Source organism: Phascolarctos cinereus, unplaced genomic scaffold (assembly GCF_003287225.1).
Source record: "Phascolarctos cinereus isolate Bilbo 61053 unplaced genomic scaffold, phaCin_HiC Scaffold_4;HRSCAF=312, whole genome shotgun sequence".
Taxonomy (NCBI): Eukaryota; Metazoa; Chordata; class Mammalia; order Diprotodontia; family Phascolarctidae; genus Phascolarctos; species Phascolarctos cinereus.
The window spans coordinates 272,117,879-272,143,810 of NW_027555847.1; the positions used below are offsets into that span (position 1 = coordinate 272,117,879).

The 25,932-nt window shown below is 35.7% G+C and overlaps 1 protein-coding gene across 9 annotated transcripts in view; it reads left to right on the plus strand.

The window, feature by feature from the left end:
- PAM (peptidylglycine alpha-amidating monooxygenase) overlaps positions 1-25,932 on the plus strand; it is a 383,297-nt gene that overhangs the window by 344,443 nt on the left and 12,922 nt on the right. For all 9 annotated transcript variants that reach the window (XM_078153066.1, XM_020973957.2, XM_078153065.1 and 6 more), the window contains 6 exons: positions 7,072-7,188; positions 12,445-12,517; positions 13,173-13,383; positions 14,380-14,580; positions 20,035-20,150; positions 25,668-25,767. In XM_078153066.1, the coding sequence (XP_078009192.1) occupies positions 7,072-7,188; positions 12,445-12,517; positions 13,173-13,383; positions 14,380-14,580; positions 20,035-20,150; positions 25,668-25,767 (818 nt within the window). The remainder of the gene's footprint in view (positions 1-7,071; positions 7,189-12,444; positions 12,518-13,172; positions 13,384-14,379; positions 14,581-20,034; positions 20,151-25,667; positions 25,768-25,932) is intronic.

Sequence of the window (25,932 nt, forward strand, 5' to 3'; positions counted from 1 at the left end):
ACACACAAATATATTGTTGGTGGAACTGTAAATTAGTATAATTATTTTGGAAAGCAGCTTAAATAATAAAGTGGCTTGTATCGATAAGCTTTGACCCAGAGATTATACTCCCAGGCATATACCCCAAGGAGATCATTGACGAAAAGAAAGGATCTATATGTACCAAAATAATTATAGCAATACTTTTCACAGTAGCATAGTGGGAACAAAGTGGAGGCCCATCAATTGAAAAAAGGTTAAACAAATTGTGACATGTGAATACAGTGGAATATTACTATATTATAATGAAAGATGAATATGATGAGGGCAGAGAAGCATGGAAAGTCATAAGTGAACTTTTGCTAAATGAAAAAAGAGAGTCAAGGAAACAAAATCAATTAAGAGTTTAAAATGTAAATGAAAAGAACCATAATAAAAAATAAATGTTCCAAAATTGCTTGGCCCCAAAGAGATACGAAAAGACAATTCCCCTGACTTGTTTGCAAAAATGGTGGTGGGGGGGGTGGGGTCCACAGGTGTGGAACATATACTGTAAGTTTTTTCAATGTGTTGATCAGTTTTGCTAAGAAAAAAGGATCTCTTTTTCCTTTTAAAAAATATTTTGTTGTAGGGGATAACTGGTAGAGTTGGAAAAGGTATGAAAGGCAACATAAAAACAAAAGACATCAATGAAAGTCTATTAAAATAAATAAAATAAATTATAGGCTACAACCTAGAGCTAATTATCTCACTAAACTTAGTATACCCCATATTTAAAAATACTGACTGCAAGAAAGTGAAAAAGTCAGTAGTCTAGTGTTGTTTGCCTCTATACTAACAAGATTAATTCTGCTTTCTGTAGCTTTATGAGCGTATGAAAAGGGAAATGGGACCGCTGTCCTGATCTAGTGCTAATGTCAGTCAGTAATACTGATTTTATATGCAATCAGCAATATATTATACTGATTATAAAAATCCTGTACAAAACATTATTGTTTTTATTATTTTATTCATGTACCTGAAACAATGGTCCATCTTTTATTTTTTAAAATGTATTTTATTTTCAATTCAAAGAATAAAAAAAAATTTCCATGACACAGTATAAAGAAAAAGATGATTGCACATGAAACTGCAAATCTGTCATGCACAACTTGCCATTCCTTCCAAATATACAAAGTTATCTTGTAAATTTTTTTTCCTTTTTCTCTTCCCATCCTTCCTCCCTGCCCTAGAGATGGCTACCATTAGATACAAATAGGTATATACATATATATGCAAAATTATTCTACACATGCTTATATTTATCAGTTCTTTCTCTGGATGCAGATAGCATCTTTCTTCATATGTCTTTAATTTTTAATTTGTGTATTTATAATAGTTGTTTTAAAATAATGTTAATGTTATTGCATACATTATTTTCTTGATTCTGCTCATTTTGCTATTCATCATTTTGCGGAAGTTTTTCCATGACTTTCTAACATTATTGAGCTCATCATTTCTTAGAGCACAGTAGTATTCCATCACGACCATACACCACAGCTTGTTCAGCCATTCCCCCAATTGACAGGGTCACTGCAATCTACAATTCTTTGCCTCCACAAAGAGAGTTGCTATAAACATCCCATTCACATTCAAAGGTATATTTACCATTTGTGAACTTCCCTCCATCATATTTTTACTCACTATTTTCTTTCTCAGCCTCTCTTTTTACCCTATCCCTGTTACCTTATCATCTCCCCCCACCCTCCATATTTTTAGCAGCAATATGCTTCCAGGGATGCTATATGACTGTGAGTCATGGAATGCACAGTAAAGTTAAGAATCACCCAAAGGGCAATGGAGGGTTTATGCTAGTCATGAGGCTGCAGTACGTTATCACTGAAGATTTGTACAAGAGTAGCAACATGAAGGATGTCAGCAGAGAAGTATAGACTTGAAAAAGAAAGTAGCCTAGTTGCATAGCAAGAACAAGAGACAAGCAGGGAATGTTCCGCTGGTATCCACACAGTGTCAGGAGTGTTAAAGGCCCCTAGAATGCTGGGTGGACCCCTATAAAGGATTAATGGGGAAAATATTTTAAAATGTGGTACAGGCTAAGAAAATGTGGATGGGTTGCAGTTCGCATAATTTGAGAGATGTTAAAATGTATCAGATCACTGATCTGATAAAAGTATTTATACTTTTATAAAGTATTTAAAATTATTCACAAATGTATGTGTGTTTGTACATACATACAAATATATGTATATGTATGCAGGTGTGTATGTATATATACAGACACATATATAGTCTGTGTACAGATGAAGGGATTTAAGAACTAAGAATTATTTTAAGAACAGCTTTAACTTACTTAAATTATTTAATTTATAAGGTCCTCAGCTTTAGAGGAACATATTTCCACATTATGAAAATCATTGTTGCCTATACAAAGCACTTCATTCAAATGATACTGGGTATTTGGAAAGCTAGATAAAACATCTAGTGATGTGTAAAGTGAATATGTGCCTAAGTGATAATGAAAATGAAAGGCATCAGTACATTTATAACCAAACAGGAGTATACAGACATATTGAGATTAAAATAATAAATGTTAGCATAGCGGGGGCCCCGGTACACTTAAATCATAGAGATAGAAGAAAGGGTTGCTACTGTTATAGAAGAGTATATCCATATTTTTACCTGTGGTAAGGCTGCCTTAAGGATCATAATTAAGCAGAAAGATAAAATGCAACTATTCCTGGTATTTGTTAAGTCAGGGCTTCATAATTTTGTAAAGATCAGTGTAATATCAGGAGAAAGGAGATAAAGAAAGAAGCAAGGAAAAAGAAAGAAAGAAAGAAAGAAAGAAAGAAAGAAAGAAAGAAAGAAAGAAAGAAAGAAAGAAAGAAAGAAAGAAAGAAAGAAAGAGAAAGAAAGAAAGAAAGAAAGAAAGAAAGAGAAAGAAAGAAAGAAAGAAAGAAAGAAAGAAAGAAAGAAAGAAAGAAAGAAAGAAAGAAAGAAAGAAAGAAAGAAAGAAAGAAAAAACAGAAAGGAAGGAAGAAAAAACAGAAAGGAAGGAAGAAAAGAAGGAAGGACAAGAAAAACATATTTTTAGATAAAGAATTTATTTCAATAGAATATTTGCTATGTACCAGGCACTGTGCTAAGCATTGGGAATACAAATACAAGAAAGTAAGATGGTCCATGCCCTCAAGGAGTTTACATTCCATTGGGAGAGGCTATACACAATAAAGCACAGGTAGCAAAGGGTAGAGAGGGTGGGGCAAGCTCATTTTGGAGACTTCTCAAGACAGTGAGGTGAGGGCCTGAATCCAGGAAAGATAAGGCAACACCTCATCCATCTGTTGAGTCTATGGTGGTTCCAGGGTGAGAATCCAAGTTTTTGGTGGGGGGATGTAGCAGTGATTTCCAACGAATGAAAGGTTTGGAAGTGGCCACAAAGCAAGATGGAAAGAGCCAGGTAAGAAAGTGTAGCTACGGTATCTGGGGTTCTGTATATAATTTCCAGGTTTCTCTCCTTCCATATGTATCAGTGTCTCTTCCAAATATGCCTCCCGCACCTGGAAGTGTGTGTGTGTGTGTGTGTGTGTGTGTGTGTGTGTGTGTGTGTGTGTGTATACACCCAGGGTGTTTCACATATCCTTAGCCCCATTGTCAAGTTTTCCAGAGATCTAGATACCTCTGGGGAGTTAACAAAGTCAATGAAGTCTTCATAATTTGCAGTACTTTCTGATACCCCTCCCTCAGAGAGTGTGCTTGATAGGGATTAGGAGCCTGGCAATTTAAAAAAATCAAATTGAAAATTAGGAAAGATCATTGATAGCTCAGTCAAGTATAGCTGTCTCCTGATGAACTGATTAGGATACATTCACTAGAGTTATTTATACTGAGATTAGATTTTTGGAAATGTTAGATGTTCACATTTGGCAAAAGAAAGAAGGCATTATTTCATACTTGTTACACTATCACTTTTAATTCAGTACTACTATGCAGATTTTTCACAGAGATTTTCGTTTAATCAATTTCATATTTCCCTTAAATGATGTCTCAGTGAAAAAGCTCATACAGTCTGTTTCATGATGTATCTGCATGCCATAAAAAATGTATATTTCCTAGATGTCACTATGTGAGTTTAACTGCCTGGTATTACAAGTAAATGATATTACTTCATTTTTTGCTTGACTAAGCTAGATCAATATTGTGTGTTAAAATGAATGCATCATTAATAACTACTTCAAAGACTTACCGTTAACCTTTCAGAAAAAAAAATACTAGGAAAAGGCTCCAGTAACCAAGAAACATCAAATAATTGCGCGCTCTCTCTCTCTTTCTCTGTCATATACACACAATATGTATGTGTGTATATATATATATGAATTATGTGTATCTATATATCTGTATCTATATACTATAGATATAGATATAGATATATAGATACACACATATTTTAATGACAAGAGAATATGATTCTAAAGATTTTGTTCTACTGGGAGTATGCATAAGTCCCCTAAATATATCAAACAATTAATCAATGGAATTGACAGAATTAATTAATCTTAGCACTTTCTTAAATTGAAAAATGCGTCTCCAGAAATATTTAATGATACTTAGATTTTTTTCCGCTTGTATTTTTCACTATAATGTATTGACAGCTTTTTCATAGTCATGTCTGATGATGTAAAGAAAAAGTTCCATTTTGCCAAAAATTAAATGAGGATACATTGAACTCAGTTGGCACTAAGAAATTGGTTGGACAATTGGGACAGAGCAAAAAGACCACAATCATATTGAGTTCCGTTTCCCTAAATTCTTTATACTCAATAATTTGAGTCGTAATCCACGGGCTACATACAATATGTTTAATGTATGCTTAGAAGATAAATTTTAGCATATCATGTAATTCTTTTAAAGTTAAAATACATTAAAATATATATGATGGTCATTCACTTAAAGTATGAGTTTCCATAATTACAACACTTGAAAAGTCACATTAGATTTTTTACTAATTCAAAGGAAATATGGAAATATTTTTAATTCACTTTTAATATAAAGTTACTCAATAAGCATTTGTTTGATTTAATTCAACAAATAATTATTAACCACTTACCACATCCTGCCATATTGGGTGGAAACCTGTGAGAAACTTACCGGAAGACATTGACAAGTTGCACAAAATAGGCAAGAGTGGATGAGTTGCAATCTTCATTCTCTGGTAGAAATAACCAAATAAATTAGATTAGAAATGATTTGAATATTTGTGTCTGTGTAGGACAATATACTAGGTTCTGGGGATACAAAGACAAAATTTTTTAAAGTTCCTGCCGTTGAGTTTTCATTATATTAGGGGCATAAACATTTACTCGGATGAGTATATAAAGAAAATGCTGACAATTAAGGAGATCAGACACTATTTCCCATAGAGGGTGGTATCTGAGATGAGCCTTGAAAAAAGTGAAGAAATCTAAGAGTCAGAGGTAAAGAGGAAGTGCATGTGGGATAGGTGAGGAGGACAACATGTGGGAAGAGCCTATGCTAAAGCCCAGAGGCAGGAGGTGGACTGCTGAGTTCAGAGAGCAGCAAGTTAAGCCAGTCAGGATGGAACAAAGAGCACCTGTAGAGAAATGATGTGAAATAAGTCTGGAAAGAAAGGTTGAAGCCAGACTGTGAAAGACTTTAAATGCCCTTGGTACATAAAATACAGCTTGTATTTTATCCTAGAGGTAATTGGAAATCACTGAGGCTTCTTGAATAGGAGACTGGCATACTCCAACCTGAACTTTAGGAAGATTGGAATGGAATATAAGGGAGCATCCAGATGTCTAAGTGGATAGAATATCAGGCCTGGAGTCAGGAAGACTCATCTTCCTAAGTTCAAATCCAGCCTCTGATACTTACTAGTTGTGTGACCCTGGGCAAGTCACTTGTTTGCATCAGTTTCCTCATATGTAAAATAAGCTGGAGAAGGAAATGGCAAACTACTCCAGTATTTTTGACCCCCTCCCAAAAAAAAACCAAATGAGATCACAAAGAGTTGGATACAGCTAATCGATTAAACAACAACAAAATGGAAAATGTATATTGAAGAGAAAGAATAGAAGCAGGGGAAACAAGTTAGGAACTGCTGCAATAATCCAGGTGACAGATGATCAGTGTCTAAACTCTCACACTGAGAGTTCTGAACTTTGGCCATGTGAGTGTGGCCAAAGGGATGGTGACAGTGTAAATGTTCCCCATTCTGTGCATTCAGACAACTTGTCTCTTGTGCCTGAAATATATTTCTTCAAAGGAAATGAATCTTTTACTTCCTTTGAGCTCATCTTTTGCTTCTTGAAGCCTCACTGATTTAAAATGCTAAAAATATTCTTTCTATCCTCAAGTTTTCTTAGAACACTTCGCATATATCTCTCTGAACACATCACTTCCAACCTTATCTATCTATGTGTAATATCATATATAGCATATATACTTATGCATCTATATATATATAAATGTATGTGTACACACACACACACACACACACACACACACACATGCACACACTTTGAGAATGAGGATTGTGTCATTTATCTTATATCACCAGAATTTATCAGGGTATATTACACATCGTAAGTATGGAATTTAACTGATATACATATGTGTTTGTATATTTGTATATATGTATACACACACACACACACATATATATACACACACACACATATATATATATATATATACACATACGCATATGTTGAATTGATTTAATATATATATTTATATATTTGGAGCTGCTATAAGAATCTTAACATTTTCTTTCTATAATTTTGAAGAATAATTGAATATCTTTGACATGTTCTTGTATTAAATAAATATGTTTGTGATTAGTCCTATTTAGGGGACCTATTATAAATGAACATATCTGACATGTACATAATAGTGTATCTATGATCTCTTAAGAAATTAAAACAATCAAGAATATGGATATTAAATCAAATGTTATTTTTGAATCCTCTTGAGTCTGTAATTGAAATGCCATTTGAATAGTATTGGTTTTTTAAGTTATCTAGAAGCTTTTAATTATGTATTTATTTCCCATTTTCATGTTTTATATAGTTCATTTGACAGCAAATTTGTTTACCAGCAAAGAGGACTTGGACCAATTGAAGAGGATACTATTCTTGTGATAGACCCAAATAATGCTGCAGTGCTTCGGTCTACTGGGAAAAATTTGTGAGTTTTACTGTTTTGTTATTGTTTCCAAGACTTCTGCTAAGTATAATACACACATGACATTGAGGGAATTAGATAGGTAGCATAGGATATCATCAGAAACTTTCTGGAGCTTCCTCTCCTCTGCATTATCTAGAATCATAAAATGTTGAAATTGGAACAAGTCCTAGAAAATTCCCAGTCCTAAGATCATAGGTTTTAGAGATGGAAAGAACCTCCGAAGCCAGGGGTGTGCTGCATTCAGCTCATACTGTTAAATTCTCAATGTGATCATTCAAATCTCTGGAGTGGCAAATGCTACAAAGCAGGGCTTGATTTATTGTTTTGTTGGTTGTCTAGACTTAAGGAAGTGAAATGCAAATTAAATTTTAAAGTGTATCATCTTCTGAGAGCAGGTTGTTAAACATTTACCCATATATCACAACATCTAGTCTAATCTTTTATTTTAAGAAATGAGAATATTGGCCAAAGTAGAATATAGGAACATAGGATCATAAATTTAGAGCTTAATGGACCTTACCGGCCATCAAGTCCAAACCCCTCATTTTAAAGAAGAGGAAAATGAGACAAAAAAGTAAAATGGTTTTTCTAGTGTCATACAGCTAGTGTCCAAGATGGGATTTGAAACCAAATCTTCCTGAGTCCAAAGCCAGTGGTCTTTCTGCTCTACTGCACAGCTGTCCTATTGGTTCTCACATTTTTCATGGCTGGATAGTAGCAAAGCTGGGGAAAACAACCCAAGTATCCTGACTCACATAGCACTTTTCTCATCACATCACACCATATTCATGAATAACTAGTGGAATAACATGACCTGTTTCCTATAGACGTAAAGCTACCTTATAAACTTTACCCAAGCGAATCACCTACATCAAAAATGATGGCAATGGCAACCTGCTATTCTTATGCAGGTAATAGAGCTTGTTATGAAGCATATAAAAGACTAATCAATTATCCTTTAAGAAGAAGAGTCACTTAAGCTAATCCAGTAACTGAAGTGTGAAAATGCTTCACTCCAAGTTGAAAAGTAAGCACATCACCTTTTTAGCCTTACTCACTGGCCACAGTGAAATTTGGCTTTTAAAACCACTCCTTATTTTATCTAGATCCTAAATGACAGGACTTTTGGCAATCTGAATAGAGTTGGATGATGTTTTTCACCAAGGAGAGAAAAGAAAATATAGTTGTAAGATACCAGCTTTGACTACCACGGAATACTCTAGCCTGCCTGCTTAAAAATAGGTTTGACCAACTTCTTAAGATAGGCAACTATGAAGATTAAAACAGCTCTGAGGTGCCAGCACACAGCCATTAGTCTAACAAAGTTGAGCAAAAAAAGGAAAATGACAAATACTGAAGGGGCTGAGGGAAAACACGTAGATTAATGTATTGTTGGTAGAGTTGTGCGCTGATCCAGCCATTCTGGAAAGCCTATTTGGAACTATGCCTTCAAAAATTACTGAACTATGTATATCCTTTAACCCAGTAATGTTGCAACAATAATCCTAAAAGATTTTTTAAAAGAGGAAAAGGACTCTAATGTACAAAAACAGTTATAGCTATTATTTTTGTGATTGCAAAGAGCTGTAAACCGAGGGGATGACAATCAATAAGAGAATGGCTGAACAAGTTATAGCATAACTTGTATGTGGTAAAATGCTAGGATATATGAGGTGTTCACAGAGAACTACCACCTCTGATGTGAGGGCTTGCCCAGCTCTTTTAGGGCTGCTCACTCACCTTTGGTGTCCACCTTTACCCAACCCTCATCTATTGCCCCAAGAAACTGCAGCATGCACAGAGTCTACATGCCAGTAAACCATCTTGGCAAATAGGCTAAACCTACCCAGAAAGTTGAGCGTAACCAACAGGACTTAAACCCATCAGTGAGTTACAGGGATATCTACCCCAAGCACGTGGAGACCTTCCCCTACCCACCCCGCCACCATACACACACTAGGATAAGAACAATTTGTTTCAACAGCCATAAAGGCACCTGAAGCAGGAACTGTGGAGTGTTTAGACCTCAGTCAGACATCAAATATGCCGAGGCCATCCACCAAGTCCTGCCACTGGACTTTGATGACTGGGGAAGACAGAGTGAGGCTGACAACTTTGGGCAACTGTGCCTCACTTAAATCCAGTCCACAGGCAAGTCAAGATATCACCCCTTGATGTCATGGTCTTCTTCAAAAACCAAGGTTCAACAACAACAGAAATGTGATAAAATGCTATTGTGTGGTAAGAAATAACAAAGAGGATGGTTTCAGAAAAAACATTGGCAGACTTGTATGAACTGATGTAGAGTAAATAAAACAGAACTAGGAGAATAATTTATACAATAACAGCAGTATCATAAAGACGAACAACTTTGAAAGACATAGATCAACACAATGAACAACCACAGTTCCAAAGGACTCAAGATAAAACATGCTACCCACCTTCTGACAGACAGGTTATGGACTCAGAATATAGATATACATATATACACATACACATGTGTGCATGTATACACATGTACATTCATATAGATACAGATATAGAGCAGGCTGGTTTTTGAAGACGCAGAAGAGCGAGAGACCAGATTGCCAATATTCACTGGATTATGGAGAAAGCAAGGGAGTTCCAGAAAAACATCCATTGTTTCACTGACTACATTAAAGCTTTTGACTGTGTGGGTCACAGGAAAATGTGGCAAGTACTCAAAGAAACGGGAGTATCAGATCATCTTATTTGTTTCCTGAGGAACCTGTATGTGGTCCAAGAAGCAACAGTTAGAACCAAACATAGAACAACTAATTGGTTTAAGATTGGAAAGGAGTGCAACAAGGCTGTATATTGTCACCTTAGTTGTTTGATTTATATGCAGATTACACCTTGTGAACTGCCAGGCTGAATGAGTCAAAAGTCAGAATTAAGAAGAGATATCAACAATCTCAGATATGCAGATGATACCACTTTGATGACAGAAAGTGAAGAAGAAGCCTCTTGATGAGAGTGAAAGAGGAGAGAGTAAACGCTGGCTCAAAGCTTAACATCAAAACAAACAAACAAACAAACAAACAAAAAAACCTAAGCTCTTGGCAACTGGTCCCATCACAAAATGGAAGCAGTGTCAGATTTTATATTCTTGGGCTCGAAGATCAAGGCAAATGGTGATAGCAGCCATAAAATTAAAAGACACTTACTTGTTAGAAGGAAATCTGTGATAAATCTGGACAGCATACTAAAAAGCAGAGACATCACCTTGCTAACAAAAGTCCATATAGTCTAAGCTATGGCTTTTCCACTAGTGATGTATGGCTGTACAAGTTGGACTGTAAGGAAAGCTGAGTGTGGAGTTGTGGTCCTGAAGAAAACTTTTGAGGATCCTTTGGACATCAAGATCAAATCAGTCAATATTTAAGGAAATTAATTCAGGCTATTCACTGGAAGATCAAATACTGAAGCTGAAGCCTAAATACTTTGGTCACTATCTCCAGGTTCATATTCATTGTTTCCATAACACTATCCATCTCATCCTCTGCCCTCCCTTTTCCTTTTGCCTTTAATCTCCCAACATCAGGGTCTTTTCCAATGAGTCCCATCTTCTCATTATGTGACCAATGAGGGAATCCATTTTATTTGACTATACTTGTTTGTAACCAGTGGTTTTGTTTTTCTTGCTTTCTTAGTTGGTGACATGTAGGAGGAAGGTGGGAGGGAGAAAATAAAATAACATTTGAGACAGGACAATATGCTTCCTAATCTATCTCCTTTAGAAGTAGTAAGAATGATGTTTATAAAATGCTTTATAGTTACTCATGAAGATGCCAAGTCAGGGGTCTTTGCACGGGAAGTCCAGCATGCCTGGAATACCCTTTCTCTTCATCTCTGCCTCTTGAAATCTATTGCTGTCTTCAGGGTTCAACTCATCTGCCCCCTCCAATTTTCCTTATCTATGAAATGAAGATGTTGAACTAAATGATCTCTGAAGTCCCTTATAACTCTGAGTCTATGATCCTTTGATCCTGAGACCTTTCCTGATTCCTCCAGTGGTTAGTACTCTACATTCCCCCCAATCCCCAAATTACTTTCTGTTTACTTTGTGTATTTTTGTATTTACATCTCTGTGTAATTATTGTTGCCTGTCTACTCCAGTAGACTTTAAACTCTAAAGGCAGGGGTTATTTTACCTTTATCTTTGTATTCTCTGTAGATAGCACTGGTACTGGAAGGTGCTTAGAGAAAGTGCTCATTTAATTAAATTGAATGAAATTGACTGGATGATCTACAAAGTCCTGAAACACTCTAAAAATCATCTAAACTTTGTCTACAGAAAATGTTCAGGCTACTTCTGATCTATGAAAAGAAGAATAAACCAATAAGTAGATAATAAAAAAAATTCAAAACTTAATGTTTCTGAAAATTCACGCACATAGAGGTTCTCACATTAAAGCTGGATGATCCTAAATGATGGATCTGATGTGCAAGCAGATTCTTACATCTGCAATGTAGTGTATACATCCTTACTCTTATAGATTAAATTTTCATTATTATCTGAAAAATCTTAGATTTTCAAACAAATCAACAATATATTGGTTTTGCTAATTCTACTTCCATGATTGCCATTTTGATTCTGCCATTCTTCCTATAATCCAAGCATTTAAAATTTAAATATTGACTGTTTTCTGTAAACTTACATACCTCTTCAGACAAATATACTTCTTTCTTTGTAACTCAAGCTGTTGCTTTTCCCTCCTCTTAGGAAGCCAAATGAGTATTAAATTTTGAAGGGATAGTATCTCTTCCTGTGTTAATCTGTACATATTTTTCTCTAAAATTAATTTGTTTGAACAGTATTTGTATTTCATCATAGAATAGAGCTCATTGTTTTCATGTGGCTCTACATTTAAATCATACACTTAGAGCTAGAAGAAATCTTGGGAAAAATATTGCCAAACCACCTCATTTTAGAAATGAATTATCTGAGGCCCAGAGAGGTAAGTGAACTGCTGATGGTCCCACATCTCAAAGCTGACAGAGCCAGGATCCTAGTTCAGCTCCCCTGAGTTCAAATACAGAATTCTTTCTGTTATATCATGCTGTTGTTCTAATAAGTGATATTTTTACTTTATCCTTAGTTCTAGTCTTTCCTACAATTTATTTAAATATTCAAATTATCAATTATTATTTACAATGTCACACAAAATATACCTGTTTGTATTTCATTAATTTTTTTATCTGACATATGATGCAGTTGTTTTTATTTTACAGGTTTTACTTGCCACATGGTTTGAGTATAGATAAAGATGGAAATTACTGGGTCACAGATGTAGCACTTCATCAGGTATTTGTATTATGTTAGCAAAAGGATACAAAAAAACTTGACATAATAAGTTAGCTCTTTGTCTCAAATACCTTCTAGAAAAAACATAGAATTACAAATAGAAGCTAATATGCAACATGAAGCTTATTTCTTCCATGAGCTTATTATTATTATTGAAATTGTCTGGTTCTTCTGAGACCTAGCATGACAACTAGTTAGTGAACATTTTATTAATAACTAAATCACATAACTGACCAGAGGGCCTTTTCCCCAGTAATAAAATAAGGACTTAAATTAGAAGGGTTCTCACAATATCTCAGACATAGCATCTTTTTTTATGGGAGCATGGTGATTCGAATATAGTAGGCAGTACACAAACTAATTGGACTGCTTACACCCTCTCATTTCAAACATCAAGTCAGTTAATATTTCATGAGACCAAGCTGTGGGCAAAGCATTTATCTAGAGAAGATAAAAAGTGAAATAACTGCCATGGTCACTGCTCTTGTGAAGCTTACAATTGCCTAGCTCTTCTAACTCTGATGGTCCAGTGGAGTATCATTAAACTAATGATGTTATTTGGGAATAGTTCTCTTGTGATCTAGGTTTGTGGCTCTGCATTATTATGCAAAATGTTTATCTGTACCTTCTCCTTCTGTATCTTTTTTTTTTAAAGGTATTCAAACTAGATCCAAATAGCAAAGGAAGCCCTCTCCTTATTTTGGGAAGAAGCATGCAGCCAGGCAGTGACAAAAATCACTTTTGTCAGCCCACCGATGTGGCTGTAGATCCAGTTACTGGAACCATATATGTGTCTGATGGGTACTGCAATAGTCGGATTGTACAATTCTCCAAGAATGGAGTGTTTATCTCACAGTGGGGAGAAGGTATCAAACAAGGATTTTGCTATCTAATTTTAAATTCTTTACTGTTGCAACTATCAGTGAAGCAAATAATAGAATAGAATTATATTTGAGAGTGAAGAAAGCAAGTCATTCTAGACTCATTAATTTACAAGCACAATAATAAAAATTCACATATACAAGATGTCCCCGAAAGTCAGTACACTTTAATGGCTTAAAACTGCAATAAGATTTTTAAGATGCCTGATGTCTATCTAGATGCTTAGATATTCAAATGGATCAATTTTTTTCATCTGGGTGGGTACTTCCTCCACTGATGCAGAGTGCTATCCCTCCATTCTTAACTTGAGTAATTGTTGTCCATATGGTTACGTGGATTCCCCATAGAGGATTCAGCCAATGCTCTTGAGGCCTCCCACTGGTTCTTTTAATATTTTGTGGGTACAAACTATTGTAGCACTTGGACTGTCCATCTCTTATCTCTGAGTAGCCCACCTCCTTTTCTGATTGTATAGGCCCCAGATGATGTCTCATGAGCAAATTATCATTGGTAATATGCCATAACTGTGAAAACATATATCCTGTGTCTTCTTTCTTGAGTGACCTTGGGTCAGCAACAATTTTGACCCTTCTAACTCTTTTGACTCTTCTGTGGCATTTCATGATTCACAACCATATGAACAATCATTAGTATTCCTGAAATATTTAACAACAAAAAGTATACTGAAAATAAAAATAATCTATACACATTTATCCTTCCTTGAAAAAAAAAAGGAAGAAGACTCCTAATGTGTTTGTGGTTAAGTGAGACTATGGATAAACCTATAAGGTGTTTTTTCTCATTGACCGTCAAAACTACAGAGTTTATGTCATACTAAATTTTCCAGAAATGAACTTGAGGATGGTATATGTATATGTGTGTGTGTGTGTGTGTGTGTGTGTATACACACACACATATATATATATATGTGTACGTGTGTGTGTGTGTGTGTATAATGTGTCTGATATTTTCTATTATAGAGTCTTCAGGGAACAATCCTAAACCAGGCCACTTCCAAGTTCCTCACAGCTTGACCCTTGTGCCTCATTTTGGCCAGCTGTGTGTGGCAGATAGAGAAAATGGTCGTATTCAGTGTTTTAAAATGGAAACCAAAGAATTTGTGCGAGAGATCAAGCATCCAGCATTTGGAAGAAATGTATTTGCAATTTCATATATACCAGGTATTTAATATTTCTTTCTTTTTATTATTTTTATCATGTTAGGCTTCACCTATAAAATGTATTTTCCATACCTTCATGTTCTGTTTCTTTACCTTTTCCTTGTCACTGTCTTGTGTATCAGATCCAATTTTTTTGTATATCTGAATCATTTTCATCCCTTCAATTGTAAGGAACAGGGAATTTATTTTAAAAAGAAATAACTACAATTTTTTAAAAAATCCTCCTACCGTATTGATTTTTCATTAATTCTGGTCTTGTATGCTGGCAATTTAGTGATTAATATATCTGCTATTATCAACAATTGTTAGTGTATGATGAAATCAATAATCAAAATGTATACATTTCTTTTACACTCAAAGGGAAAAGGAAGAAATGAATAATATACACCCCCCCAAAAAGGAAATCTATAAAATAGTGATGTTTTCAACTGATATCTAGAGAGGCTAATAAATACTTGAAATATTTTTATTTTGTCTTTATCTGCCAAGATATTTTCAGCCTGTAAGCTATGTGCAGCTCTAAACTCAAAACTAGGTGGTAAGCTTCCTTTAGCCTCTCTATTAACTGAAAGATACACTGACTGAGAGTGTCTCTCAATCTTCAGATACTCCAAAACACAGATCATTAGTTAGGACTGTCTTTTGCCCAATCATCAGCAGGTGGTGATGACTTCATCTCTTGGTATGGTAGACTGGCCCACTTTGACTTTTTTTTTTAAAGTCTAATAGTATACACATCATTCCATTCTCCTTTGGTACCATCTCTAAAGGCAGTGCTTATGGGTTGGCAAACTCTTTGATGATGCCATTAATCAGCAAGTTATGGAGATAGTCTCTGAGGACATCCATCACAAAGGGCTTTTCCTGTATCTTTCCTAGAATGGTTAGGAATTGGTTAGCTGAGTCTTTGAGTTTGCTATTTAAACACATCTGACCTCCTACTCTTGTAGGAAGAACATTAACTGTCCTCTTGCTGGGCTTCTGTCTTAACTACTTCTTCTGTTCTTCTGGTACTGAGGAATCTTCCAAAGTCAAATTTGTGTGGATCCGCTTCAGAGATTGAAGAGCCAGTTATATTCATTGTCACCATTTGATTCCCTCCTTCTATAAGCCTCTACATAGGTTATATACATCATCCAAGTATGCACAGTATTGTGCTAATATTTTGAAGAGATTGGAATTCATTTCAATTAGAAATACTCCATTAACATATTGGACCTGTTCGCACCAGAACCAAGGTGCCTACTGCCTTGTTGATACCACCATTTTCTTTCAGAAATTCCAGAGTCACTGAAATGCATGCCGAGTTTGAGTAGTTTTTGTCACTCATTTCTTTAAAGTCAAATCCTTCTAGAGGTTGTAATGGTGTGTTAATGTTATTCAAATCCCTCTCATAAAATGACTGGAGTATGATGGTCATCTGTACTCCTCTATCCAGGACAATAGAATAGTCCACATCACCAATTTTCAGTGTTACCTTCCTAAAGGGCCTATGACACTAGGTAGAAAAGACCCAGTAAGAATTATTGATGAGGTCAGATTCATTGCTTATGGGGCCCCAGACAACTTCCTTCTTTAGCCCTATCCCCATCTCCATTTACTGAAATTGATCCTATAATCCTTAGCTTTCCATACCATCAGAGCTACATTCTCTTTACAAGTATCCATGGCCTCTATGTGACCATCTTTTCCATGGCTACAACAGGAGGAGGTTCTGCTTTTCTGGTTTTCTCCTGGTGGGGCAGTATTTGTATGTCAAACTGGCTTGGCCTGCACTTCCTTGTCCAATGCCTTTCCAGGTGGAATGGGTATGCTTCCCACTAGATTTTCTGTTTTTCTTCAATTGACTATGCACCTTCAAGACTGTCCTCCTGCCTAGTTACATTAGATCATGTAATAGCAGATGGTCTTGAGGTGGATGAGGTTCCATATCTAGGAGAGTGGGCCTCTTGTTTGACTTTCTCCATTAGTTCATATATCTTAACCTGTTTGTTTTTAAATTTCGTTGCATAGGGGCAGCTAGGTGGCACAGTAGATAGAGCACTGGCCCTGAAATCAGGAGGACCTGAGTTCAAATTCAGCCTCAGACCAAACACTTGACATTTACTGGCTGGGTGACCCTGGGCAAGTCACTTAACCCCAATTACCTAAAAAAAAAGTGTTGTGTGTCTGATGACCCCACTTTACAAAGAATCTCATAGCAATATGTCAAATCATTGCATCCTCAAATCTGTGCATAGCTTCCTTTTCAGGGGGAAGTATTCCTTTCTCAATGGTTGTCTGTCTATCCCCAAATTGCACAAGTCCTATATCCGCTATTTAGAAGACCGTAAGAGTTACAGTCAAAACTATAAGATTCTCTCTCAGTAAAGGGTAACAGTGGGGGAGGTGAAAAGGAAAGCAAGTATGCCTTTCCCTACTACCCTTGACAGTGAAGGGCTTGTCCTCTCTGTCTGTTTCATGTCTGTATCACAAGCTTTCCATGACTTCTCCCTTATAATCTCTCTGCACACACTTAATTAATAGACATGAATCACAACACAATTATGATTGGTCACAGCTTTATATGAAACAAATCAAAAATTAGAAGAAATTCTGTAGAAAATACTTACCAGATGGTTACATAATGGGGGGGGAGGTGCTAAAGCTTCCCTGTCTTTTGCCTGATCCTAAGGAACAACAGTAGCCTGAAGCATCAGTCTTTTCCCAGTAACATTTTCAGAGTTTTGTTTTTTTTCAAAAAGTGAAGGGCATGGACCCTGTTGCCAAGCCCAGAATTCCCAACCTCTAATCTCTAAGCACACGTCACAAAACATTTTGAAGGGCTTTTCACTCTTTCTTTCCGTCCTCCATTCTGCTCTTGGCACCATCCTTGCCCTTCTAATCCAAACTCAAACTGAACTTTGCATTCCCATTTCAATTTAAATTTTTTACTGATATCTTAATTAAAAAAAAAGTATCATGATAATTCTCAGTCAAAATATTTGAACAAGCAGAATGTTACATTTTTCCAATCAGTATGAATAAACAAAAACTTATTGCAATAAATGGTAAAAGATCAGCAGAAAGAATGCCGAGGAAATTTATGTGAAAGAGAAGAGGACCCTTTTTGTTGTTCTTAAGAAAAAAACTGAAGGATGGTGTAGTAGAAAGAGTGTTAGGTCTACAGCCAGAGCAGCAATGGTGGAATCTTGTCTAAACCTGTTTAAACTTGAGTAAGTCACTTATCCTCTCTCAGATTCAGATGCTAAAGCTGTAAAATAATAATTACTAATGAAGCATCTGGAGTAGATATCCTCTGAGTTTTTTTCCGGGCATAAATATATGATCCAGTATTTATGGGTAGATAATAAGATGATTCCAGTTTCATCAAACTGTGAAAACAAATTCCCAGATGGTAACACCATATTACCTTACTTTGTATCTTATTTCATTTATCCCCCTTTTCATTTTCACCTGATTTTAATTATAGTTTCCAGATAGTTATTGAGGAAATATTTATTTGCTCAGTAGTCTGAATAATAAGCTTAACTCTTATCCAGACACATGTAGCATGAATAAGTGAATTGAAATCTTTGCATGATCCACCATCACCACCCCTCAACTTAAATGTGTCCTCCTCTGGAATATCTTTTGGTACACATATTTCTAGTTTGCCTAGGAGAGATTATGTGGATGTTAGATCCATGCATCATTTAGCAATCACAGCGTTACTTAATTTTCACTGACTAATCAGCCTGCTAGCAGCTCATTTCTTTATTAATTCTCATCCTCGATTTTAAAGTAATCAAGTAGTGTATTTTGGTATTTCTTCATAAATTAATACAAATGCTCAATCTTTCTCACTACCAAGTCATAGTTATGAGCCTGCACTCTAGTTTATAAAATGAACCATTGAAATTTCCTCCTCCTCTTCCATCCCTCTCTCTCTTCTCCTCAGTTTCTTAGGTGTAAATGAGCATTAACATTATAGAATATAGAATTTAACTGCTTAATAAATAATACAATGACACATTTAAATATATCACCATATCAGCTGTAAAGAAGATCACAGCCAAAATTTCCAGTCATCCACTACAATTGCTGACTTCTCCATGGACAACTGGAACCATAGCTTCACCATTTAGGTCCCTTAGGATGACAGTTAAAGTCTCTTCTTAGGATGTCTTCTCCACAGAAGAAAATTTAAATTCATTTCTCTCAACAGGTCTCTTTAGACTCTTCCCCTGACAGCCCCTTTTGCATCTGTGATCTCATCATTTCATGCCTTCACCTCCTGTTTGACTCTTGTCCATGTTTTCCCAAAAGTTTCCCTTGAGGGAACCACCTGAAATGCTGGAGGAATTCTTTGTTTTCTTTCAGAATGGACATCAGAAGTGCTCTCTGGTTGTCCACCTATCATCCCTTGCTCTTGCCACATTACCAGCCAGTCTTCTCTTCCCATCATATAGTTCCCTGATGGTGTCTTTAACTTCTGTTTTTGGTTGTAGGTTGCAGCTCAGTTAAAGCTCTCATCATCTCAGCCACTGAGATAGCCTCCTAATAGCCTCTGCTTCTATTCCCCTTCCCTCTCCCACCATCATGCACTGCCAATTTGTTGTTCTTAAAACAGATCTAAGGAGTCTTAATGCAGATCAAAGCTTACTTTTTCACTTTATTTTTCTTGGCTTTTTTTGTCTGTTTTCTTTTGCAACATGGCTTATATGGAAATATATTTTGCACGACTGCACATGTATAATCTGCAAATTGCTTGCCTTTTCAAGAAGGGGGGAGAAGAGGGAGGAAGTAAGAGAATTTGGAACTCAGAATTTTTTTAAATGTTAAAAATTGTTTTTATCCATAATTGAGAAAAATAAAATTTTTAAAAAACCAGATTTGACAGTATTACTCAATTGAACATCTTCATTAGCTCAATATTGCCACTGGTATAAAATATAAAACCAACATGGCTCCTAATCTTGCTTCATTTGTTTTACTCCCCTTCACAAATTGTTTATTCTGGTCAAGTGGTGACCTACCAGCTACATTCCTCATATATCATATTCCATGCATGTCTCTGTACCTTTGCACAGGTAGTCCCACATGTCTGAAATATACTCCTTCCTCTTCCCTACATTTTAGAATCCCTAACTAATCTTAGCAAGCTCAGATGTCACTCTCAACTAGAGACTTTTCTTGATCACTTTAGTCATTAGTGATTTCTCCCTCATAAAGCGATTTTGTATTTTTTAATGTGTTTCTATTCACTTATCTGTTTGGATCTTGTATCCTCTGAGTAGAATTTAAACTTCTTGAGGGCAGGGACTGTTATATTTTTGTATTTATATCCCTAGGTCATTGAACAGTGTAGAAATTTACACATAATAGATATTTAATACATGTTTGTTCAGCTAAATTGTTTCAATGTCAGACTCTTCCAAATTCCAAAGGAATATAACTATGTGTTTTGTTACAGGTTTGCTCTTTGCAGTGAATGGAAAACCTCACTTTGGAGATAAACAGTCATTGCAAGGATTTGTAATGAACTTTTCCAGTGGGGAAATTATAGATACCTTCACTCCAGTGAGAAAGGTATTTTTATAAACTTGTTTAAGTCTTTTCTAGGCACAAAATTAAAATAATCTTTTCGTACATCGTATCCATTATCCTTAACTTTTTAAACAATTTTAGGTGCAAGTATCAAGGCATGACATGTCAACTGGTTATTAACTAATGGATGGATACCAGTACATTCTAATTAGTTTATAAGCACCCCCACAAAAAAAAAGGCAAGGGTAGGGGAAGAAGATGACCGGTATGCCTCTTCTCAAATGATCCAACTTCTGGGGCAGCTAGGTGGTGCAGTGGATAGAGCACCGGCCCTGAAGTCAGGAGGACCTGAGTTCAAATCCAGCTTCAGACCAAGCACGTAACACTTACTAGCTGTGTGACCCTGGGCAAGTTACTTAATCCCAATTGCCTAAAAAAGCAAAAAATAAAAAAATAAAAATAAATAATCAAATGATCCAACTTCTAAAGTCCTTAATAGAGGTTTTTTTTTTTACCCTTACATAACTAATAGATTAATTATCATTGTCTGCTCCCTCATCCCAAGTGCCACTCAGTGTTTTGTGTGACTTTAAGGTTCTTAGTAGACTTTCTATACCCAAGAATATTTTAATTTCACTTAATTCAAAGTACTCAAATTTTTACAACCGATGAAAAATTTGAGGCTCAGATAATGTATGTTGTGTGTCCATAGGCACACAACTGATAAATGTCAGAAGTGGAATTTGAGCCCTGTCTCACCTAATTCCAAATGTAGCATAGTTTCTGTCACACCACACTGCCTCCTCTGTGCCCTAGATCATCTCTGACCCCATGGAAGGTGTTGCATGAGTAAATTTTGTAGAATTTAAGTAGAAGATTGGTTACAGTTGGCAATTCCCATGTAGCTGTTATAGTGCATAGAGTGCTGTACTTGGAGTCAGGAAGGCCTGAGTTCAACTCTTGTCTCAGTCACTTACTATCTTTTTGACCATGAGTAAGTAATTTAATTTCTTACAGGTTCACTGTCCTCATCTGTGAAAATGGGGATAATAATATCACCTGCCTTACAGGATTCTTGTGACAATCAAATGAGATAATATATGAAAAAGAAAAACACTTGAAAAACCTTTAAGTTACATATAAATACTAGCTATTATTATCTTTACACAGGATGTATAAAACTAGAAAGAACTGAAATAAATGGAGAGACAGATAGTAATGAGTGTCTGTATGTGTAGTTATGTATGTCTGCATGAAACATTTGGTCTTTAACTTGCAGGAAATCTCCTTATATATTTGATTTTACACATCATATAAGTTTCCAAGTATACACAGCTTTATGATGACAACTTAATTAAACAAAAAATCTAAGATAATTCATACAATGCATTTGGTGTATTAGATAAAAACAGCTAACATCCATAAGTCTGCCATAATATCAAAGCCATTTTACTTAAAGGAAAAGTAAATTTATCTGAGTTATACTTCTTTTAAAATCTGCTTTTTTCCCCTTCAAGCCTGATGCAGCATCCTAGATATTACATTGCATTTTCCTTTGACTGGTTCATTAATACAGACTGTTTAAATACGTTCATCTTAAAATTTTTAATTTAGAGGTTTTCCATCTTTAAAAAAGCAAACATCAAAGTAGAGAAACAGGATTCTTGTTCAACAGTTAGTCTTTGCTCCCCAGTAGAAATTGGAAATTAAAGAAAATCTAGTCCTATGCAGTTGTGACTAAATGGCCTCACCTCTCTGAACCTGTTCGCTCATACATGCAAAGGGACTCGTATTTTGCACTTCTAACCTCAGAAGTTTATAATGAGGAAAAGCTATATAAATATCCAGTCTAATCCAATCAACATTTATTAAGCACCTACAACATGCCAGGTATTGTGCTAAGTGCTGGGGATATAATAAATATAGTGAAAGATATAGGCCCTGCCCTCAATGAGCTCACAATCTAAAGGGGGAGGCAACACACAAAGGAGGCAGAAAAGTGGAGTGGGGATGTGGAAAAGGACACCAGGATACTTAGTGAGGGATCATCTTATTCAGTGAAGTTGAAACCAGGCAGCACAGCAGATGCAAAGTGGAGTGATATATACATACATACATACATATACATATGTATATATTGTATATCTATATATGTGTGTGGTATACTTATAAGGATTATTATTGTAAAATAACTGCTCTACTAAATACCACTCTGACATAAAGACAAAATGAAGAAAAAAATTTAAAGATAACATTATTTCTATCAACTAACATAAGTCAGTTTGCGAAAAGGTACTGAATGATGATGAGGGTTATGCTTATTTAATAAGTGTAGGGAAGGCTATGGAAGAAAGGTACTCATTGCCCATGTATGAATTTCTTTACAAAGGACTTCTCTGATTTTGCATTTGATTATTGACTCACTTTTTTTGTTTGTTTGCTTTTTGGACTGGATCAGTGATTTCATTGAGGTAGAGAATTCCTCTTCTCATGCAGAACAGCATCTATTTTGCAACTTAGTGTGAGTCTTAGCACTTGGAAGTGACATAGCATAAGTTGCCTAACCAAAATGCGTCAGAAGACAGACTGGAAGGAATTATATTACTTTGGCTCATGAGCAAAAGAGATGAAAGAACCTATAAAAAGCGCTTGTAATGATAACAAACTTCAGACATGTCAGGAGGGGAAAAAAAGGCAACTGCTTTCTATAGTGTGGAAGATAATGAACTTCATGGTGGGTCTAAGAACACTATTTGTTTTGGAGGACCTAGTGTGGCAGAGTGGAAAGAACACCAAACCAGGAGTCCACAAGCCTGGAATTCAGCCTCTGCTTTGTTCCTTACCAATTGTTGCTCTTGGGAAAAATGCTTCACCTCATTGAAGTTTGTTTTCCTCATCTGTAAAATGAGACTAATAATGCAGCTTCAGAGAGCTGTTGTGAGGATAAAATGGAATAATAAAATGTCTTATAAGTGTAACAAGAAGAATCTGTTGATTTTGATGGAGAAACCTTGATTTTAGGAAGGTATGGTTTTCCATTATGCTGGAAGAAAAGAAATTGAGAATCAAGTTCTAGGAGCAAGAAGTCTGACTCACTACTTGGTTACCATGCTGGATTCTGTTTCCTCTTGATAATCATATGAGTTTCTAATGTCATGGTCATTGTCCTCTTTAAAGTAGGGTCATTCAAGTCTTGTCATTTACTCCCTCTCCCAGAAGTCTTTGCAAAGCCAACTCCATTTGAAAGGAAAGAGTAGTTAATAGTTGGGGTTTTTTAATTCTGTTTTATTTTTCCAGACTTCAGGTGCTGGGGGAAAGATAGGGAAATGTGGCAGAGTGGGAAAATACTGGATTTGGAGTCAGAGGACTTGGGTTTAAGTCCTTGTTTTGCAACTACTACCTGTATGTCTTGAGCAAATCATTTATGCCCTGTGGGTTTCAGTTTCCTCTTATAAAATGAGGGTAGGATTAGATGATTTATAGACTATTATGTTTTGTTTGATTTTATGGCATGGCATTGGTTATGTCTGTGACATTTGTTGCTGAGGTTTTGGTCAGGAGTGTAGCCTGTGACCTTGATAGTTTTCTGCAGGGGAAATGTGATCTGCTTTCTAGTATATTTTACAAAGTACTTTCCAGAATTATACCGTGATAAAAAAGCAGGGATTGTCTTCTCAGTCTAACTGAGAAAAGGGTACTGTCTAATTTTTTGTGTGTGTTTGTGTCCCTAGCATCCAACACGGTGCCTGGGACATACTCCTTCACTAAATGTTTATTAAATTGAATTGAATGATCACATTTGCAAGTCTGGCACCACCAATTTGTTGAACCCAGTGGGGAAAACACTTGAGTGCAAGGACAGAACTGTGAGAGATCAGTATTCAGTAATGATCAGTAATGTTTCCATTATACCTACATGCCCTTTCATATTTGCACAGCCCATATGCTTTTGTTAGTATGCTTAGCTGATTTTTTTCAATTTTATTACTAATTTTTGTTAATTTTTAATTTCAATAGACTGTTTCAAGGCATATTGTCCTCATTCATTCTTAAATTGTGCTAAGAAAAGCAGTTAGCTCTATTACCACACTTTGACCTCGGCACAACCTAAGGCATACAGATGTTAGCTGATAAGCACACATCCTGGTTATTGCTTATTATTTTCATAATTATGTATTCAAGCATGTCTTCTGGACTAAAAATTAGATGGAATTCCCTATATCCTGCCAAGCAGAACACATGAACCATATCTGGAGACTTCTGAAAACAGATGGAAATGTCAGGAACTCAAAATTGCAATCTTGCCCTTTCAGGAATTAGCGTAATCAATCAATCAATCGACAAGCATATGATGACCCTGAGCAAATCATGCAATATGATTTTTTTTGTAGCTCCATCTGTCCTTATGTAGGAAATGAAGATAATTTGAAGACACCATGAATGCAGATTCATTATGTCAAACATTTGAGTACAGGAAGTATGGATAACTACTTAGTAAGCAATTATATGTAGCATTCAGTTTACTTTAATTGTTGGTTTAAAATATTAGAAGCTGTAAATTTCATAAGTAATACAAAAATCTCACATGTAGTATGTCTACCAAAATGAATCCAAATGTCTTATGCCTTTGAAATTACTTCTTTGAATAATCATGGTCAAATTGCTTTTAAAAAATACTCACATTGAAGTATTTTAAGAATGCCTAACAACACAAGTGATTGTGATCCTAACCCTTTTGAAGCTTCCTGTGTAACAAAATAGACAGCTTTGATGGTGCAAACATCTTGAAGGAAAATTGAGAGAATAATAGCAGAGAATTGCCAAAATTTCATACTTGTTGTTTTGGCAGAATAATTTTTAAAAAAATTTGTGGATTAATTGTTGTGGAAAATTCCCAGTATAGATGGTCATAGAGAGTTGCCTAGGGGACTGAGGAATTAAGCACTGGCTCATGGTCATACAGCTAATGTATCTCGGAGTCAGGACTTGAGCCTAGATCTTAATTCCAAGATTGGTTTCTATCCACCATGTCTTCATGTCCCCCTAGGAAGCATAAATATAAAGTGAATATTAATAATATAAAGGATTTTCCTTATGGATATGAAGTAGATAGTGCATGTACTAATATCCTCATTTTATAGATAAGGGAACTGTGGCTCAAACATAAGTGATCTAAGGTCACCTAGTTAATTAAATATCAAAAGTGGTATCCAAGCAGAGGTTTTCCATGTCCAGTGCTGTTTCCACTATACAACATTTACACTCACACACATGTAGACACACACACACATCATGCTGCTCCATAGGAAATTAAGAGACAATTTAATAGCAAGGATAGTTCTATTTTTAAAAATCAATCTATCAGTATGTAAATATTTGCCATTGAAAAACATGAGAAACCAAAAATGAATTTCTCCTCTTCATAGACTCCTTGCCTACCTGAGAAGATAGATATCAGGGTCTGAGCTATTGCTTCATGTAGTTGTCACTTTATTCTGATTTCTTTCTGTCTTTTGTTTCTGAGTTGCCATGAGAATTTACAGTTTTCTCTTTCGGCAGCATTTTGACATGCCCCATGACCTTGTCGCCTCAGAAGATGGAACAGTGTATGTGGGAGATGCTCATGCAAACACTGTATGGAAGTTCACCACCACCGAAAGTAGGTTTTTTTCTAGTTGCATTGTATATGTTTGCTTTTCTTGGCTGAGCTGCTCAAATAAGAAAGCACAAGTGTCTCTGGAGAAATCTTTTTTATTAAATTACAGCATAGCTATGCAATTCAGTTCTATGTTTTAGCTAATTAGAAAAAGCAACTTTTTCCCTG